Below are 20,307 nucleotides of genomic sequence, written 5' to 3' on the forward strand. Positions count from 1 at the left end.
TTTTTTTTTTTTTATTTTTATTTTAATCTTAATCTTATTGTTTCTTCCCCGAAAATTACCATACATTTGAGTGTAACACTATTCCAATAAATTGACAATATTCTTGTCAAAATAAACAAGTAAATTATTGTGAATGTTAATTGCAATAAAGAGTTTTAAAATAACTGCCAAGAGAATGAGCAATGTTTTAAAAATAATCAATAACGATTTTAAATCGTAATGATGAAAGATAAATTTTTATATTGAACGTGTTTTTGGATATAGTTTTCAAATGTAAGTTTTTATTTTTTTTATTTGTAGTTATAATCATAATTACTGTCTGTAATGAAAGAGAAATTAATTTTTTGTATGCAAGACACACGCAAATTTACAATTGACGAATAGTAATTAGTTATTTGGATTATCAGTGTTAAAATACCGGTTTTTTTTTCGTTTAGTAATGAACTGATGGTCATATTTATGCAAACGTGCTATGTGAAATTTTGTACGTGAGAAAAATTATTTTTTTTTGATATTTTATTGCAAAATTTATTGCCAATACATTTTCATTAATTTTAAACAATTGCAATTTTTTAAATTATCAATTTATAATTAAAAAAAAAAATTTTTAGATAATTAAATTGAGTCTAAAATTTTATTTAAAAAATTTGACAATTTTTTAATTATCAAAAATTGAAAAAAAATAAATTTTTATAAGAATTTTTAATTCTAAAATTTTTCATAAAAAATTAAATTTTTAAGAAAAAAAAATGTAAATTTTAAGCAATTGCAATTTTTTCAATTTTTAATTAAAAAAAAATTTTTTTAGATAAAAAAATTTTACAATTTTTTAATTATCAAAAATTGAAAAAAAAAAAATTTTACAAGAATTTTTAATTCTAAAATTTTTTCAAAATTTTTAATAAAAAATTAAATTTTTAATAAAAAAAAATGTAAATTTTAAGCAATTGCAATTTTTTCAATTTTTAATTAAAAAAAAATTTTTTTAGATAAAAAAATTTTACAATTTTTTAATTATCAAAAATTGAAAAAAAAAATAACAAAATTTTTGATAAGAATTTTTAATTCTAAAATTTTTTAAAAATTTCTAAGTCAAAATTTTAATTAAAAAAAAAATTATTTTTGATATTTTATGTCCGAAAATTAATAAAAGCTCATTTAAAAAAATTATTTAAAATTTTTTACATTATTAAAAATTATTAAAATAATTTTTTACTACTAAAATTTTTTAAAAACTTCTACGTCAATATTTTAAAACAAAAATTAAATTTTCAATTAAAAAAAAAAAATTTTTTTTGATATTTTATGTCCGAAAATTAATAAAAGCTCATTTAAAAAAATTATTTAAAATTTTTTACATTTTTAAAAATTATTAAAATAATTTTTTTAATGATTTTTGCAATTTTTAAAATAAAATAAAAATTAGTTCATAATCTTGTGACATAAGAAAAGTATCCGTCCATAAATCAATCATTAAAACTTTTGATTGAGCAATAAAATTTAATAGCTAAATTTATTAACAATATTTACTCGTAATTATGCCGAAGACATGTCTTGGTGGGTAAAAATAATTTATATACCGCGATAAAACTGAAAGGTCAGTCAATCAACATAAGTCTACCACGTAAAGTAATTATCGATACACTTTTGACCTTTAATTGGATACAAAATTATAATGTGATGCATAATATTGGTGATTGTGATAAATATTAAAACTGGTTTCATAATTCCCAACTGCAGTTTGGAATTTCCGCTTTTTAATTAATAATATTTCAGATTTTATATAACTGATTTGAGCCGAAAAATTCATCTTCAAGAACGACAGCAACGTTATGACCAATTTTAATGGTGAGTATTCAATAAATCCTTTCTTCATTCTTAATTCACTTCATTTGTAAGTTCAAAATTCCGCCGTAGGGTGGCGCGTGGTTGATAATTATCAAGGGAAGGGGATTCCTTCAGACGGCTCAAAATTAACGTGAAAATTACAGCAATTTCTGGTTTAGTTACAAATTTTTCAATAATTATTTACAACAATGTAAAAACTATAAGTACTATTCATTTTAAGATTAATAATTATTTTTGATTTAATCAACTATAAGAAAAATTTTCCATTTTAATTTTACAATTCCAGTAAATTTAACTTGAAAACTTACAAAATGTTATTTAAAATATCACAATTATCTAATTTTTAATGAATTGAATTCCTTAAAGACGTTTATAGACAAGAAAAAAACACCAATAGGTTATGGGCTCTTTCTAACGCACTAGTGCTGCCTCTCTTTACAGACTATTGGTCACTTACCTCCATTCACGTAAAATATAGAAAGTCACTCTAACTTCAAATATTTTTTATAAAAAAATAAATACCGCTTCTTTATGATATTTTTGATAAAAAATACTTGTTATATCTTCAATTAATAATTCTCAGTTTTAAAATGATTATTTTAAAACAATCCTAAGAAAAGTAGGATTTATATAAAAAGATCCAACTACCCTGTCAGTGTAAAGAATGTCTATAAAAAAAATAATACGTAGAAATACTTTTTTTATTGAATTAATACTACTTAATTGTATAAACCTGCAAAATTTAATCGTTTAAATCCGTACCAATTAATTATAATCGATGGAAAATTCTTAAAACTGGTGAGAGAGAAATCAGCTGTTGGAACTGAAGCCGCCATTGAAAATATTAAAGCGCGGGATATTCAAAACTTTTGAATTTTGGCGGGAATTTCAAACTTTAAGGAGATCTAAGTACCCTGCTAGTATAAAGAATGTCTGTAAAAAAATAATACGTAGAAATACTTTTGTTATCTTAAAATTAATTTTTAAATTAATTAATAACATTTGTTGAGGAAATTTCCGATAAATTTACTCATTAAATAATTATTAACATTCAATTGACTAATAAAAAAGATAGCACTCTGAATTACCGGTATACACTTGACAACACAAAAAGAGTGTCCCTAACCTTCAAATTTATTTATGTTTACTGTCTAAGTAGAATTACTAAAATCTTCTAGCATTTAAAAAACCGCGGTTACTTATGCGCATGAGTAACTGCGCAAGCGGTGTTGCCAAGTCAAATACAAGACTTTAAAGAACGCAAGTTCCGAGTGATTTTTCATAAAAAATCTACAATATCTCCGTAATAAGTTCGGAAAGCTACACGGAAAAAAGTAAACTGTAATAAATAACAGTCGATTTATAATAAGAAATGATCAACTACTAAAAATTACCATTTCAAACAGTAAAATCGTGATTTTACTTCACTGTAAAAAAAGCGGTGTTAAAATGGACTCATTTTAACACCGCTATGTAACACCTGTGAATTAACACCGGTGTAGCGGTGCTCTTTTGCGGTGTTAAATATCCGGTGTAATATCGGTGTAACCGGTGTAATACCGGTGTAACAGTAGAATAAATTTACACCATATCGGAGTATGAATATTACATGATCCATAAAACAAAATTAATATTCAATATTTATCAAAATGAGATAAGTAACATTTATTTAAGAATTTTCAATTTATTAAATTACGCAGAAATCGATTTAATGAATGTTATACAACAAGTTAAATAATATTTACAATATTATATGTTTAGGAGCAATATAATAATTATTTTTATCGTAACCATGATGTTTCTCACAATATAATGGATGCTTTAAACATGAAAAATCTACAGCTGTGAAAAAATATATTATCTCTATGAAAATCATTTAAAAAACGTTCAAAATTGTCGTAAAATTGTTCTAAAAATATTTCAAATTTGTTGAAAAACACTCTAAAACTGTCTAAGAAATGTTCCAAAATTGTCTCAAAATTATTCAAAATTTGTTCTCAAATAGTTAAAAAAATGTTTTAAGAATATTCAAAAAAGGTTCCACATATAATTTAAGGACAAAATTTCAACTAAATTGCTTCAAATAAATTGCATTGATTCTAAAATTATCTTAGAACTATTCCGAAAATCTTAAGAAAAATACTTGAAAGTTATGAAATAATTACTAAAATGCACTATTTTAAAGTTTCCGATTATTTATATGACCTCCCAAAATTGTCTTTTAATAATAGTGCTAAAGTAACACGGATTGAAAATTTACACCGAGAGAATTTCACACCATTATTTCACGCTACACGGCCATGTAAAGTGCTCCGGGTCCATTTTTACATCGAAATTTTTGACAGTGTATTTATTTCAATCAAAAATTTTTATCTACTTAATATTTTATTATTTTAAACTTTCTAAATTAAATACTAACTTCTTTTGATTATTTATTTTCAATTATTAAACATAAAAAGTTTAATTATAAAAATTGTGTTAGTTCAAATATTATCAACACCGGAAAATTTATAACACCGATTTAACACCAAAAAAAAATATTTACACCGCGAACGGTGTTACTGCTACACCAATTTCGGTGTTGAATTTAACACCGGAATTTTTAACACCGTACACCGCATGGACTCACATCGGTTTTTTTCTTTACAGTGTATTGACTTTATAATATTTACCATTTAAACGTTACAATTTACTCTTTAGGGGGCGTCCATAAATTACGTGAGGCATTTTTGAGAATTTTTTAACCCCCCCCCCTCCCCCCTTGATAAGATTTCGTAAGATTTTCCTCAACTCTCTCCCCCCTCCCCTAATCTCACGCGAGATTATTCAAAATTTATGTTTTGGCTGTAAACGGGTTGGATTATTGAGAAAAAAAGTGCCATTCGGCTACACCCGACATGGATAGGTAGATTTCTTGTTTGAATATTGAAAAAAACACGTTATTAAAAGGCCGTAATGTCCTAAAATTTATTTTTTATTATATTTTTGCAAATAACGATGTGAAACTGACTACAGCAAATAGATATTTAAAGACATCTACCTAAAAAATAGGATTTTTTACATATAAAAGTCATTTGATGATAAAAGCTAAAATTTAATTTATTATTGATTTTTTTTTAATTTTCTCAACTACGAAATAAATTGAAAAAAAGTATTAAAGAGATCGACGAACAATAGTTTAAATTGAAGATAATTAAACATATTATGACAAAATTGTATTAAAATTACGACATGAGACCGGCTACCACCGATAGATTTCTAAAGAAATCTATACCTAAAAAATTAGTGAATCCTATCGATCAATAATCAAATTAAACAATCGAGCGCTACTTTGCTGCTCTGCAGGATTCAGACGAATACGACAAACACTATTGTGTCAAATTTGGCCATATTTTATTATAGAAATACTTTTTCACGCAATTTTACACTGTTTTCTGCTAGAGAAAAAATTACGTGATATTTGTTAAGATCCCCCCCCCTTCCCCCTAAGTGAGATTTGGTAAGATTTAGCATGATCCACTCCCCCCCTAGAACACCTCACGTAATTAATGAACGCCCCCATATCGTTTTCAATTTATGACCGATTCTTCTGAAACTCAGCATGCTTTATCTATCGATCAAGACCAAGGTTAAGTTCGAAGATGAGCTTAATCGGGCGAGTATTTTGGAAATGACAGGATTTTGAAATTTTGAAAATCGTAAAAATTGATGTTTTTACTACTTCAACTTGGTATAATTACTGAACTAGACAAAATATTGAAATTCGGTAAAATGCATCGTAAAGCTTTTTTAATAAGCTTCAATTTCACTACTTAGAAGTGGTAGTAGCCTCAATATTACTCCTTTTAGAGTTCGTTTAATGAAACAGTTTTACTGTTGCAGCCGTTTTAGAATTATTGTCTACATCATAGCTTAATCATGATGTAAATTCAATAATTACGATATTGATCAGTCTTTTGTGTAATGTTTTCGGGTAGGTTGTCAGTAAATATGTCACAAATTAGTTCTAACCATTGTTTTCTTCAACTAAAATTTTATCCGGTTGCAAAATTCTGATTAACTTGAAAACTGTTGTTTCTCAGCAGTTACTTAAAAGTTGGATATTTATAATTCAAATCTCATAATCTGTGCAATTCTTTGGTAAATATTTGAGAAACTTTTTCTTCACAAGATAATTTTTTTGCTAGAGAAAAAATTACGTGATATTTGTTAAGATCCCCCCCCCCTTCCCCCTAAGTGAGATTTGGTAAGATTTAGCATGATCCACTCCCCCCATAGAACACCTCACGTAATTAATGGACGCCCCCTTACATGGAAGAAAATACTATTTCAAGCAGTAATATTCGCTATGTAAATGTCTAAAATGTTAAGGTATAATAATTAACAATTCAGACTTTGATACACAGAAAGAAAGATTTCTTGACTGGAGAACAAAATTCTTGGCTCAAGTAAATTTTCAGTCGCCCGAAGGAAAACCGAAGTTGTCTTGGCCGAAGTAAAAATTTTTCTTGAAATTATATTCTTGATGGAAGTAATTTTTTCTTAATTCAAATTATCATAAATACTTGATACAAGAAATTTTTATATTTGATCAAGATTTTTAGATACTTTAGGGAAGCAGCGCCACCTACTTCAGCTGAGAAAAAAATTTTCTCATCTTGAGAAAATTTTTCTCTTGAATATTTGATACCCATTTTAGATTATTTTAGCGCGCAATTGTACATATTGAATGAAAAAAAATGATTCAATATTATTTGATCTTCCTATTTGACATGTTAGTCAATAGAAATATTAATGAAAATTTACTATCGAGATATTTAATTTTTTGGAGCAAGAGAAAAATTTTCTCAAGACAAGAAAATTTACTTCTGTCAATAACTTAATTTTTTGGAGCAAGAGAGAAATTTTCTCAAAACAAGAAAATTTTCTTGACTTAAATAAATTGACTTGGATCAAGAAACATATTTCTTGAAGCAAGGGAATTGATTTTTTGGAATAAGTAAAATTTCTTGTGTCAAAAAAATTTTTTTTTTTCGCCCAAGTAAATAATTAGGAAGAAAAATATTTTCTTGGCTCAAGTGAACCTTTCTTTCTGTGTATTTATCATTTGGTACCTAAAAAATGATCTTATGATATGTAAAAAGTATAAAATAAAGTTAGTAAATTTCTAATACAAGCAACGTCAATATTTACAAAGTAAAATGGTAAATTTTAAACGCAACGCTAAAAATCAAACTGTAATTATTGACTTGCTTGGACTGGTAAAATGTATATTTTAAAAGTATAATTTTTACTGTTTCAAATGGTAAATTCTCCCAGAGTGAGACCCCCTTCTCTTTCATCTGAGTTCCCCTTCTCCTCATAATATCGACTATGTATTGAAATGGCAATTTTTTACTGTTTGAAACTGTAATTTTTTAAGATAAAAGAGTCGTTATTTACTATAGTGACAGCTACTAATCACTTATTTTGAATATTAAATTATAAATTGTGGCTTTTATACTTTCTACATTAAGTTCTGTAATATTTATATTTTTGCCACTCCGATGTCCGCTTTACTATTTGAAACTTTAAAAACTAACTGGAATCCGAGTAAATATTACAGTTTACTTTTTTCCGTGTACTTTTTTTATTGTTTTAATCGAAAGCTTAGTAATATTTCAATCAAATTCAATGAAAATAAAATTTTTTTAAAATCGTTAATTGCATTAAATTCTTAACCAAATACCGGCTGGTGGAATCTCTATTTCATGTAAAAATTACAATTTTATTTAATTATTTGATTAAATCCCGAAAACCTACTGTTTTTTAATTTTTTTATTAATTATTCTACATAAATTGAATTTACAAATTTTCAGGAAGTTTTAAAAATTTGACCACTTCGCGTGGATCTCCTTAATAAAACATCTGTCAACATTGGATTTGTGTGTAAAATATATAAATTTTATATGCTAATATTTCCAAATTTAGTAAAAAATTCCTGCGTATAGAGGATACTTATGAGTATAAGTACTCAAAATTTCAAAAAATTAATTTTTTTGTCAGAACGTCCTTAATTATCCATTAAAATCAATCTATTGACTTAACTCGACCGTGATACAAATATTTAATGTCATTTTCCTGATAACTCGTCTGTTTGGATTAATCCACCAGTACAGTGTGTACTGAAGATACCCAACACCTTCGGATTACTTTCGTTCAGATTAATTCGCATTAATCATCAAAGTTACTTGAGACTAATCATCTCGTATCAATTATGTCAAGGTCATCGTCATCTGGCACTCAGTCAAGGGTCGGAACCATATCAATTTGTTTGTTTACTATACCACTAGCCATCAATCGCGATAAATACAACTAAATGTATGCAACCTGTTAACTTCATTGCATTAATTCCCAAATATTCTACCCATATCATTGTTATCAATCAGCCGCACGCTTCAGGGCCTTATCCCCTTGTATTAGTATTGCTTCAGAGTAGTTTCATCAGAGATAACCGAAATTGTACTAAAAATAAGTAGACTTCTCCTCCAACCAAAGAAAAATACCGCAAGCTAAGTTATGGTTTGGTGATAAAGATAAAGTTATACAACGCATTTAGTTACTTGGTTTGGTGACTCAAAATCATCAACGTAACCGTGTTAATATTCCAGTTTTATGCGGCTGTTATTATCAACGTACATAAACATAAGATATTGCATCAATTTACACTTGATTAATTTTTAGTATTTTTTTTCCTATTAATTTTCTTTAAATTTTAGTGTAAAAAGTCAATTTTGTTCTTTAAAAATAAATAAGATAATAATTTTTTATATTTAAGTTAATTTTAATAACTAATAATTGCATTAAAAATTTATTAAAAGAAAAAAAAATTATTCTTAAAAAAATGGGAATTAAAACCCAAGCCAGGAATCGAACCCGGTTCCTTCTGAATATAAGTTAGAAGCTCCTCTATCGATGCTAATGTAATTTTTTCAACTAAAAGTAACCTTCAAGCTAAACAAAACGATAAATTTTATTTTTTAAAGGCTTTTTAATATTTTTTCTGGCTTAATTTTTTTTTGCGAATTTTAAGAATTAATTCGTCGTAAAAATTGTTTGAAAAATCAATTTTGTTCTTTAAGAATAAATTAAAAAATAATTTTTTATTCTTAAGTTTAATGATTAATAACTACATCAAAAATTTATTTAAATATTTAAATAAAAAAAATGGGGATTTAAACCCAAGTCAGGAATCGAACCCGGTTTCTTCCGAATATAAGTTAGAAGCTCTTCCATTAATGCTGTTGTAATTTTTTTGGCTATAAGTAACCTTCAAGCTAAACAAAACTATAAATTCTATTTTTTAAAAACTTTTTTATATTTTATCCGGCTTAATTTTTTTAAGGAATTATGACTATGTTTTTTTTTTGTAAATTTTTAGAAGTTAATCCGTCGTCAAAATTGCTCAAAAAATCAATTTTGCTCTTTAAAAATAACTAAATAAATATTTTTCCATTTTTAAGTTAATTTTAATAATTAATAATTGCATTAAAAATTTACTAAAAAAAAAAAATGGGGATTAAAACCTAAGCCAGGAGTCGAACCCGGTTCCTTCCGATTATAAGTTAGAAGCTCCTCTATCAATGCTAGTAATATTTTTTTAACTAAAAGTAACTTTAAAGCTAAAAAAAACTATAAATTCTATTTTTTTAAGACTTTTTTGTATTATTTACGTCTTAATTTTTTTTAAATTGATTTTTTAACGAATTGTGACTATACTTTTCTTTGTGAATTTTTGGGAGTTAATTCATTGTAAAAATTGCTCATAAAGTCAATTTTGTTCTTTAAAAATAACTAAAAAAATAATTTTCCATTTTTAAGTTAATTTTAATAATTAATAATTGCATTAAAAATTTATTAAAAGAAAAAAAAATGGGGATTAAAACCGAAGCCAGGAATCGAACCCGGTTCCTTCCGAATATAAGTTAGAAGCTCTTCCATCAATGCTAATGTAATTTTTTCGACTGAAAGTAATCTTCAAGCTAAACAAAACTATAAATTCTATTTTTTAAAGACTTTTTAACCTTTTTTACGGCTTAGTTTTTTTAAAATTGGTTTTTGATATTTTCTTTTGAATTATTAGGGCTCAAAAATGATAAGCAAGCAAATGTGGAGTGGCAAAAAATACGTACGAAGCATGATACAGAAGAACTTCAAATTCACGGCTTTGAGAAAAGTTACTTCAACATAACCTTGACATATCTATCATATATTTTAACATTAGGATGGGTGCGATTACTTTTTCACTGGTACCCGCATTTTCACTTATACGCAACTCACAAAAAGTGTCCGTTGAATCGTGCTACCAAGCTTTTGATAATCGTAAGTCACTAAAAGAACAATTATTAAAATTAAACATAAAATTAACTAACTTATTTAATTATCAGGATGACTATCAGGGAAAATACAAGTCTTACTTCGTGAAAGATGTAAAAATAATAGGAACAAAAAATCTTCGGTAAGAATAAATTACAATTTATAATTATAATCCATCTAATTAATATTAACCGATGATTAATTGGAATCAGATCAAGCGGACACTTGAAGCTACTCGGCGAGATCGACGGGAATTTATTGACCAGTATTGAAGGTAAAAGTCTGGGGATTAATCTAGACAACGGCACTAAGCGGGAAGTCCCAGAATACCGGGCTTTCTGGTTTAAGAAGCAGTGCTACATTTGGGACGAGGCCCGGGACGAGTTTGCTGGATTAATCGGCTTGGACAAGTTTGTCTCCTGTCCGGAGCTCCATCTGGGGCACAACAAAGGCCTTTCGCACGAGGAACAACTCTTGAGGTAAGAAAGAAATTTTTTATCACACGAATTGAAGATTTAAGGCTAACAAATTTAATTGTGCAGGCGGATCGTCTACGGGAACAATGAAATTATAGTTCCGGTCCAAAGCATCCTTGTGCTGTTTTTGTTGGAGTTCTTGAATCCGTTCTACATTTTCCAAGTTTTTACGATATGTGTTTGGCTGGCAGATGCTTATTATTATTACACCGGTGCTATTGTTCTTATGTCGGCATTCAGTATTACCAGTACTATTATTCAAACTCGGCGGGTATGTTTGACTTTTAATTAATCATTTTTTTATTTACTAATCTTGACAGCTGACTAATTCATCAGAAAGTAGAATTTAATTAATTTTAATTTAGAAAAAAATTTTATACTTATATACTTTGGTTAGATTTTTCTACTAGCGAGAAGGTTTAGCCACCTAGCGGCAAAACCCAAGAACTAACTTATAAAAAAAAATTACTAACCGATTGCTGTCAATGTTCTTAAATCAAAACAAGATTCTTTTATAATGAAACAATGACTCAATCCTTTTTTTTTTTTTTTTATATCACAAATACCTCTAACAAGATATATCAATTAAGTAAATGTCATTAAAAACAAGCTTTAGATGAAAAAGAAAAATTTGTGATCCAATTTTAATATAGGATAGAATTTTTAGTTCCAATTGGTCTTTTTATAATGTATTTGGTTAATATAAAAAAATTTGAAGCTTATTATATACTCTGGTTAGATTTTTCTACTAGTGAGAAGGCGAAGCCACCTATCGGCGAAACCAAGAACTAACTTATAAAAAAATTATTAATCAATTTGTTTTCCTTTCGACAATGCTAAGAAATATTTAAGACTCAAAACAAAGTTCTATTTAGAATAGTTTTGTTTTATTAATATACTTTTGGTGATTAATAAATTAATTAATTGTCCAAATTAATATAAATTCAATCGTGAAACAAAAGGAAAACCGCGCTAATTATTATAACAATGTATTTTATTTAAAAAAAAAATTTTTCTACTTATATATTCTGGTTAGATTTTTCTACTAGCGAGAAGGCGTAGCCACCTATCGGCGAAACCAAGAACTAACTTATAAAAAATTATTAATCAATTAGTTTTCAAATAAACAAAGCTAAGAAATATTTAAAATTTAAAACAAGGTTTTATTTAAAATAATTTTGTTTTATTAATATACTATTAAATAATAAAATAATCAATTGTCCACATTTATATGAATTCAATTACAAATCATAAAAGAACACGCTAATTACTTGAACAATGTATATTATTTAAAAAAAAAATTTTCTACTTATATACTCTGGTTAGATTTTTCTACTAACGAGAAGGCGTAGCCACCTATCGGCGAAACCAAGAACTAACTTATAAAAAATTATTAATCAATTAGTTTTCAATTAAACAAAGCTAAGAAATATTTAAAATTCAAAACAAGGTTTTATTTAAAATAATTTTGTTTTATTAATATACCATTAAATAATAAAATAATCAATTGTCCACATTTATATGAATTCAATTACAAATCATAAAAGAACACGCTAATTACTTGAACAATGTATATTATTTAAAAAAAAAATTTTCTACTTATATACTCTGGTTAGATTTTTCTACTAGCGAGAAGGCGTAGCCACCTATCGGCAAAACCAAGAACTAACTTATAAAAAAAATTACTAATCAATTGCTGTCAATGTTCTTGACTCAAAACAAGATTCTTTTATAATAAAACAATGACTTAATACTATTTAATTATAACAAAAAAACATAATTGTTCCTAGAACCAAAAGAACCTGCATAGTACAGTGGCCTCCATGGACACAGTTCGCGTAAGAAGGAACAACGGTGAATTTGAAACCGTATCTAGTTCCGAATTAGTTCCTGGAGATGTAATAGAACTGCCAAGACACCAAGGAACTGTGGTTTGCGATGCCGTTCTACTTACCGGGCACTGTATAGTAAACGAATCGATGCTTACAGGTACGTATCACTTATTACTAATTAAAAATCACTTTTCCACCATTTATTATTTGTTCTTTTAAAAGGAGAGTCGGTTCCTGTAACTAAAACACCTTTAACACCCCGACCGGTGCTTTACGATGCTAGAGAATGTTCTCAACACACACTGTACAGTGGAACAATGATAATACAAACTAGGTAATACAATAATTAATATTTAAATGTATGTAACTATTGTAAATACTTTTTTCGTTAAAAACAGTGCATACCTTTGATTAGTTACTTAAATGATTAATTAATCTGTAGATATTACGGTGAAGGTCCAGTATTAGCACGAGTAATAAGAACAGGTTTACAAACAAACCGTGGCGCTTTAGTAGCGGCCATTTTGTATCCACCGCCAGCTGACTTTAAATTTGACCAAGATTCGTACAAATTTATTGGGATACTTGCACTTATTGCACTCATGGGATTAGTTTACACTGTTATTACCAAGGTATTAATTAATTAGATAATGCAACTAATTAATTAATTCATCATAATTAATAAATTAATTCTTTTAAGGTATCCCGTGGAATAACTGTTAGTGAAATTACAATTGATGCATTGGACATAATAACAATAGTAATTTCTCCAGCGTTACCAGCAGCAATGACAGTTGGAAAATTATACGCTCAAACTCGGTTAAAAAAAGCACAAATTTACTGCATTAACAGCCGTGTTATCAATGTTTCTGGCAGTATTAACTGCATTTGTTTTGATAAGGTACTTGTAAATTTAATTTCATCCAAGAAAAAAAACTCTTGAATCAAATCTCAAGAAATTTGATTTCTAAGATCAGCCTGGGATTCGAACCCAAGCCCAGCTGGTCAGTTAGTCGAGTGCTCTATAAATCTTTGACTAAGCTAAAATCACCGTTTTTTTTTTTGGTTCAAGAGTTTTTTACCTTGAATTATAGTTCATTTATTGATTAGTTAACTTGAACAGTTTAATTAGGTTATGTTTTGTATCATAAATGATGATTTTAATGTTCAGACTGGAACACTAACAGAAGATGGTCTCGATATGTGGGGTGCAGTTCCAAGTAGCAATGGAACGTTGTTAAATCCGGAAAAAGACATCAGAAAACTAAGCGAGCATCCAATTTTCCAAGGAATGTTAGTCAGCCATAGTTTAACGCTCATTGACAATGAACTCTGCGGAGATCCGCTGGATGTCAAGGTACGGAATATTCTATCAAGTTAATTCTTTCTTAAAATTCCAATCATCCTAACCTAAGTAGTAAATCTGATACTTGCTATTTGATATCAATTTGTTGTAATTTATAACTAGGCGTGATAACTAGGAAGTTGGCGTTTTTTTTCGTTCAAATTTAAGGTTAAACATATGAATGCTCATTTAAACAACTCCCTAATTCAGAAAGATGATTTGAAATGATTACCTTCGTAGTATACCTACCTACCCTAGTAGCAATTTGATAAAAGCCTTGTGCCAGCATGGATCAAGATACTCTAGAAAGATTTTAGATCTAGAATTGGTCCAGATTCTTGACCAAGATTATTGGTCAAGACTTGAGCCAGACTGTAGTCAGAATTTGACCAGAAATCTGGGGCCATCTATTGCTAAAGTTTGGGACTATCCTATAGAGTAGAGGTTCAACTTTTTACATATCGTAGCAAGCTAAATTAATTTTTTAAACTTGTTGACTAGACTATAAATGAAAACCACTGCAATACTATACTTTTCACATTCAAGTGGAAAGGAGGGAAATAGGTGCGCGCTCGTCGTTTTTTGCGTTTCTCGCGCTAGTCTATGTTAGGACTCTGGGCCAAGAATCTGATCAAATTCTGGGCACAGACTGTCCCAAGTCTTCCGCTAGTCTGGATAAAGAATCTTGATCAAGTGTCTTGGTCGAGAATTGTCGAATTCTTTACAAAGTGCTTCTCCAAGTATCTTGCCAAAGAATCTTTCCCAATTCCATTGCTACTAGGGTAGTATTCAATTCCGATGCTTTTAAATCATTTCAAATTAGATTTCTTAATCAGGGTTGCGAAATTCCTGGCCCGAAAAATTTTCACAAATTTGAGATTAAATACATTAGAAATAGACTTTCGTTATTGCTGTAAGATGGACAACGGAGTTCTTGGTCCACTTCACTTTCCTTCTCTCCTGTTAGCATCTCAGGGGAGTAAGAAGTGTTAATTCGTAGTAAATTTGTTACTTGCTACTTGATATCAATTTGTTGTAATTTATCACAAATTTGAGATGAAATCCATTAGAAATAGGCTTTTTTTTAGACTAATCCTTTTGCAGATGTTCGAAAGCACTGGCTGGGTATTAGAAGAGCCCGAAGTATCAGACACTAGCAAGTACGACCTGTTGGTGCCAACCGTCGTAAAACCACCAGCAGGAAGCTCGAACACAATCTCGGAAATCGGAATAGTCCAGCAGTACCAATTTTCCAGCTCGCTTCAACGAATGTCTGTGATTTCCCGGGTCCTGGGTTGCGACCACTTCGAATCTTACACCAAAGGCTCCCCAGAGGTGATCCTGAGTCTCAGTAGACCGGAGACTATTCCTCAGAACATAATGACAGTAATGCAAGAGTATACTGAGCAAGGTTACCGGGTGATAGCGATTGGCAGGAACAAGATAACCCGGAGCTACACGAAGATCCACAAGATGCCGCGGGAGCAAGTTGAAAAAGACTTGGAGTTCCTGGGGTTGGTAGTCCTGGAGAACAGGCTGAAGGAACCGACTGTTAAAGTTATTGAAGAATTGAGAGAGGCCAATATTAATGTGCTGATGATCACTGGGGACAATATTCAGACTGCTGTTAGTGTCGCAAGAGAGTGCAAGATTTTGGGCAGGGATGAGACGGTGATTGGAGTCACGATAGTTCCCTCGCCTAATGATGAAAAGGATCGACCTAGGATTTATTACAACATCCAGGGGAAACCGGTTAAGAGTTTCAATAATAAAATGTCACTGGATATCATAGAACGCGGGATGGACGTTATTAACTATCGGTTTGCATTGACTGGACAAACATGGCAGCTTCTGCGAGAACATTATCCGGAACTGGTTCCTAAGATTTGTGTTCGTGGCGCTGTATTCGCTCGGATGACTAGCGATCAGAAGCAGCAGTTGGTTGTTGAACTTATGCAACTGGGGTACTATGTTGGTAAGTTTGATTTCTTTCTTACCTTTATTTTTAAAAATTGTAGATGTAAGTTGAAACAATTCCAAATTATTTTAGTTAGTTTGTAAAAAATTTAACTATTCAAGTAGAATTTTTATCGAATTTATGAATTAGTACATTTATACGAATTGAATTCGTAAAGTCTTGCGCTTATAGAAATATTTATACAATAATTTGAAAATAAAGTGGGCAAAAAAGGTACTTTTACCTTATAGATGTACACTTTGTATGGATTGAATCATTTCAAATTAGATTTCTTAATCAGAACCCCGCTATGAGGTGTGCAATTTTAAAATAACGAAATTTGAATTCTTTTCAATACTTTTAAGTATTTTAAATGTTTTGGAGTTCTTTTTTTAAACTAGGGTAGTTTAAGAGAATATAAGATTTAATTTTTATCAATAATTGATCCAAAAATTGATATTTTTATGAACAATTTGAAGCTAAAATTGGTTTATCAACCTGCCATTTTGTTAAAAATAGTTACTTGAGTAAATTTTTTTATGAAAAAACAAACAAAACCTTCTTAATCACACGCAAAATCGTGAAGCGTTCCACATTTTTACAAATATAAATAATGCTGTGAAGCGGGAAAGAATAGGAGTTACGGCAAAATCGGTTGATTCGTTCGAGAGATATCGTGAACGAAAGAAAACCGAAAAAAGTGATTTTTCGGAATAACTCCAAAATTTCTGGCGCGATCAATTCAAAATTTAAAATTCTTTGTGAGGCTTGAAAAACTGCGTCGAATGCTACCAGCCGCGTGAAAATCGGTTTATTCATTCAAAAGTTATTGCGGCTTAAAAATTCAAAAAATAGTGTCATCAAATCCCTATCAGACTTTTGAGCTCGAAGAGCTCTTTGAGCTTGGAGAGCTCAAAATAACCCATAAATTGTATTTTTGAGCTCGAAGAGCTCAAAAACGTCATTGGTGGAATTTTAAGCGCCTAAGTATGGAATTAGCGGGAAGTTGCAGGGATGGCCTTCAGGGTCAACCGTTTTCCTAATTTTTTTTTTAAATTGAATTTTTATTAAAATTCACTACGATACAACTGTACAAAGCCAAATGAACTTTTCTTATTTGTCACGTGAAAACTATGGCGCCACTTGATCAAGCTAGATTTTTTTAGACTGCGTGCGAATATGACAAGAAAATAGGGCGCCGATATTTAAAGAAAAAAGAAAAAATACTCGGTAAGAAATTACTTAATTATAATTTTTTTTTTTTTTAATCAATTACACAATTAATTTTTTTCTTAAAAAATGAATGAGCGTTATGAGGCGTGCACTTTTGGATTTTCCAAACTTTTTTTACTTATTTTACTCCTCAAATGGTAAGTTTATTACCGTCCAAATCTTATTTTAAGTATAAATATAAATAATGCTGTGAAGCGGGAAAGAATAGGAGTTACGGTAATTATTACGTGAAGCGTTCCACATTTACGTAACAGGATATTGGTAGGAAAGGATTGAGAAAGAAATGTGGAGAGGATCATCTTAATGTGAGTTTATAGAATATCCGAGAAAAAATTATTAGATAGCTCGGACTGGGATTCGAACCCAGAACCTTCCGAAGACATGTCGGCTACTCTACCATTTGAGCTATCCGGTCTATACTAAATTTCCTTTCGCTTATTTTATATACATTAAGCCACACCGTCCATCTTACGGCAAGCATCAAATTATAATATTATAATAAGAAAATTCAAAAACTTATTTTTTTTCAGCAATGTGTGGTGATGGCGCCAACGACTGTGGCGCGCTCCGTGCAGCTCATGCGGGAATTTCTTTATCTGAAGCCGAATCTAGGTAAGTTTCTTCAATTGCGCATCTATAACGCGCATCGGAGACAAAGTCTTCATGGTGGGGATAAGAACAAAGTACTTTTAGCGCTAGTTTAATATACTACTTCATTAACAATATATTGCCCGTTTATTATTCATACTACAGTAAAATCCCTCTACATTAGACCTCCCTTTAAGTTTGACCAACTTCTCTCTCTATATTTGATAATCCTATCTCCCATTACGAGTTTTTGTCCGACCAATAGAAGAAGAACCACAATGGCGGGCTTATTTAAATATTAGTGGGATGAATTCAAAGTATATTTTAAATATTATTAATATTTCAACTTCCCTTACAAATCTCTACATTAATTGACATTTTTTAATATTAAATTAATATAATAATCGATGTGAGTTTTAAGGTTATGTCGAGATGATTGTTTACATACTGTTTTTGTACACTACGCAGTTGTTCGCGCATGTTTTACATTTTTTCATGATTAACGTACACTGCCAACAGAAAGTTTCCGGACAAGATGAATAATTTATTAAAACAATTATTAAAAGTAAAATAAATCAAGAAGAAAATCAAAGACATAATCGTATACACTTTGTAAAATAAGATAACATTTTCTTTATAGATCAAGTTAATGTGCAATAGTCTAATTATAAATTATTTGAATGATCCAAGCTAAAATGTTATAGCTCTATTAGATATTAAATTGTTTTTAAAGTGATAATAAATTTTGAACTAATTGTTTTTTCGTACAAATGGGAGATTCTCTGAAACGGAGTTAGACAATTTGCTAATTAGAACGTCGATATGCTTAACCTCAAATTTGAACAAAGAAAAAACGCCAACTTCTGGTGCTAGTGATTAAGTATCATATTTAAATTAAAAAGTAAACAAGAAACTTGTCCGGAAACTTTCCGTCGGTATTATATACAAAAACACACTTATTTTTAGCTAGTATAAGTGTTAACGAGGATATGTTTCAGCGTGGCAAGTCCATTCACTTCCCGAATCCCAGACATAACCTGCGTGCCAAAAGTGATCCGTCAAGGCCGAGCAGCACTAGTGACATCCTTCGGAATCTTCAAATTCATGGTGACCTACTCCCTAACAGAGTTCATATCAGCGTTTGTCTTGTACTCAATCGACTCAAACCTTTCTGATTTCGAGTTCCTGTTCATCGACGTGGTCCTAATCGTAAACTTCGCGTTCTTCTTCGGAAAGACCCAAGCCTACGAGGGCAAGCTTGCGAAGAAGCCACCGATGACATCTTTACTAAGCTTCACACCTCTGTTCTCCCTGACGCTCCACATGATGACGATCCTGCTGTTCCAGGTGGGAGTCTTCTTCTGGGTGAAGCAGTTCGACTGGTACAAGCCCCCGGCTTTCAAGAACCTCCACGACTTCTACTCCTACGAGAACTACTCGGTCTTCTCGATGTCCATGTTCCAGTACATAACAGTCGCGTTGATATTCTCCCACGGAAAGCCATACCGACGCGCCGTCTACACGAACAACCTCTTCATCGCCTCCATTGTCATCTCCACCTTAGTTTGCGTCTACATCGCCATCTTCCCGGCTTACTGGACGATCAGACTCTTGGAGCTGAAGATGCCGCCGACTCTAGAGTGGCCTTGCATTATCCTCATCCTCTCCGTGATCAACTTCCTGATCTGCTTCTTCATCGAGGCGGTGATTATCGAGCTCCTCATTGAAGGCTTCGTCAAGCCGAGGGTCTATAAACCCGAAAAGTCCAAAAAAGTCTACTTGAACATCCAGTGCGAGCTCAATAGCAACCCCGAATGGCCGACTGTTAATACTGAGCTTCCTGTTATGCCTCTCACGCCCTCTGATGATAAGGTTAAGGCGACGGAACAAACCGCTGAGCCCTCTTGCGGTGGCGTCGATAACCCGGCGTTTGAAAATGAAGACACTAGTGAAATTACTAAATTTTGATACTATTTGTAATATATTTTTTTGTTTTTATTGTATGTAATTATGAAATAGTTTTTCATTGTTATTGTGGAAATGTGATTGTAACAGTTTGTAAGATTTAGGAATATTTGTATACGAAATATATGTTGATTTTTTAATTTTTTGGTTATGAGTTTCATTTTTAATTTAATAACACAATTTTAGAGATAAATATTTTTTTTTTTAATAAAAAAGAAATTATTTATTTAAATTTTCACTAAATACCTGACTTTAGAGGTTATGATGACATACATATTAATTAAAAAGCATTTGTTGCTATATTTTTTTTCAAATTTTTATTTTATTTAATTAAAATCATTCAAATTTTATAAATTTGTGCTAGTAAATTACAAATAATTTTTTTAATTAAAATAACTTTCCAATTTTTTGGAATTTTTAATTTTTTAAAAATTAATTTTAAATTTTAAATGTGTTCAAATAATTTTTTTAATTAAAATAACTTCCTAATTTTTTTAAATTTTTAATTTTTAAAAAATTAATTTAAAATTTTTTTGGCGGGAAATTAAAAAAATTTAATCATATTTTAATCTTCATTAAATTCCAAAGTTTTTTACCTTTTATGTAATATTTAATATTTTTAATTATAAATTGAGTGCTTTATTAAATAAAATTAAAAATTTTAATAAAAAAAACAATATTTATCATATCAATTATTAAAAAATAATT

General features: G+C 29.7%; 1 protein-coding gene across 1 annotated transcript in view; it reads left to right on the plus strand.

Annotated features, from left to right (window-relative positions):
* The window catches only part of LOC123269788 (polyamine-transporting ATPase 13A3-like), a 19,806-nt gene extending 67 nt beyond the window's left edge, over nt 1-19,739 (plus strand). The window contains exons 1-14 of the mRNA XM_044735621.1: nt 1-273; nt 1,777-1,848; nt 9,971-10,209; nt 10,275-10,345; nt 10,416-10,682; nt 10,746-10,950; nt 12,470-12,668; nt 12,734-12,845; nt 12,954-13,143; nt 13,212-13,412; nt 13,683-13,868; nt 14,961-15,831; nt 17,577-17,658; nt 18,633-19,739. The exon at nt 1-273 is cut by the window's left edge and continues 67 nt beyond it. Of these exons, the coding sequence (XP_044591556.1) occupies nt 1,833-1,848; nt 9,971-10,209; nt 10,275-10,345; nt 10,416-10,682; nt 10,746-10,950; nt 12,470-12,668; nt 12,734-12,845; nt 12,954-13,143; nt 13,212-13,412; nt 13,683-13,868; nt 14,961-15,831; nt 17,577-17,658; nt 18,633-19,602 (3,609 nt within the window). The 5' untranslated portion in view covers nt 1-273; nt 1,777-1,832 and the 3' untranslated portion in view covers nt 19,603-19,739. The remainder of the gene's footprint in view (nt 274-1,776; nt 1,849-9,970; nt 10,210-10,274; nt 10,346-10,415; nt 10,683-10,745; nt 10,951-12,469; nt 12,669-12,733; nt 12,846-12,953; nt 13,144-13,211; nt 13,413-13,682; nt 13,869-14,960; nt 15,832-17,576; nt 17,659-18,632) is intronic.
* Nucleotides 19,740-20,307: the final 568 nt, after the last annotated feature.

The sequence above is a fragment of the Cotesia glomerata genome, linkage group LG7, assembly GCF_020080835.1.
Source record: "Cotesia glomerata isolate CgM1 linkage group LG7, MPM_Cglom_v2.3, whole genome shotgun sequence".
Lineage (NCBI taxonomy): Eukaryota > Metazoa > Arthropoda > Insecta > Hymenoptera > Braconidae > Cotesia > Cotesia glomerata.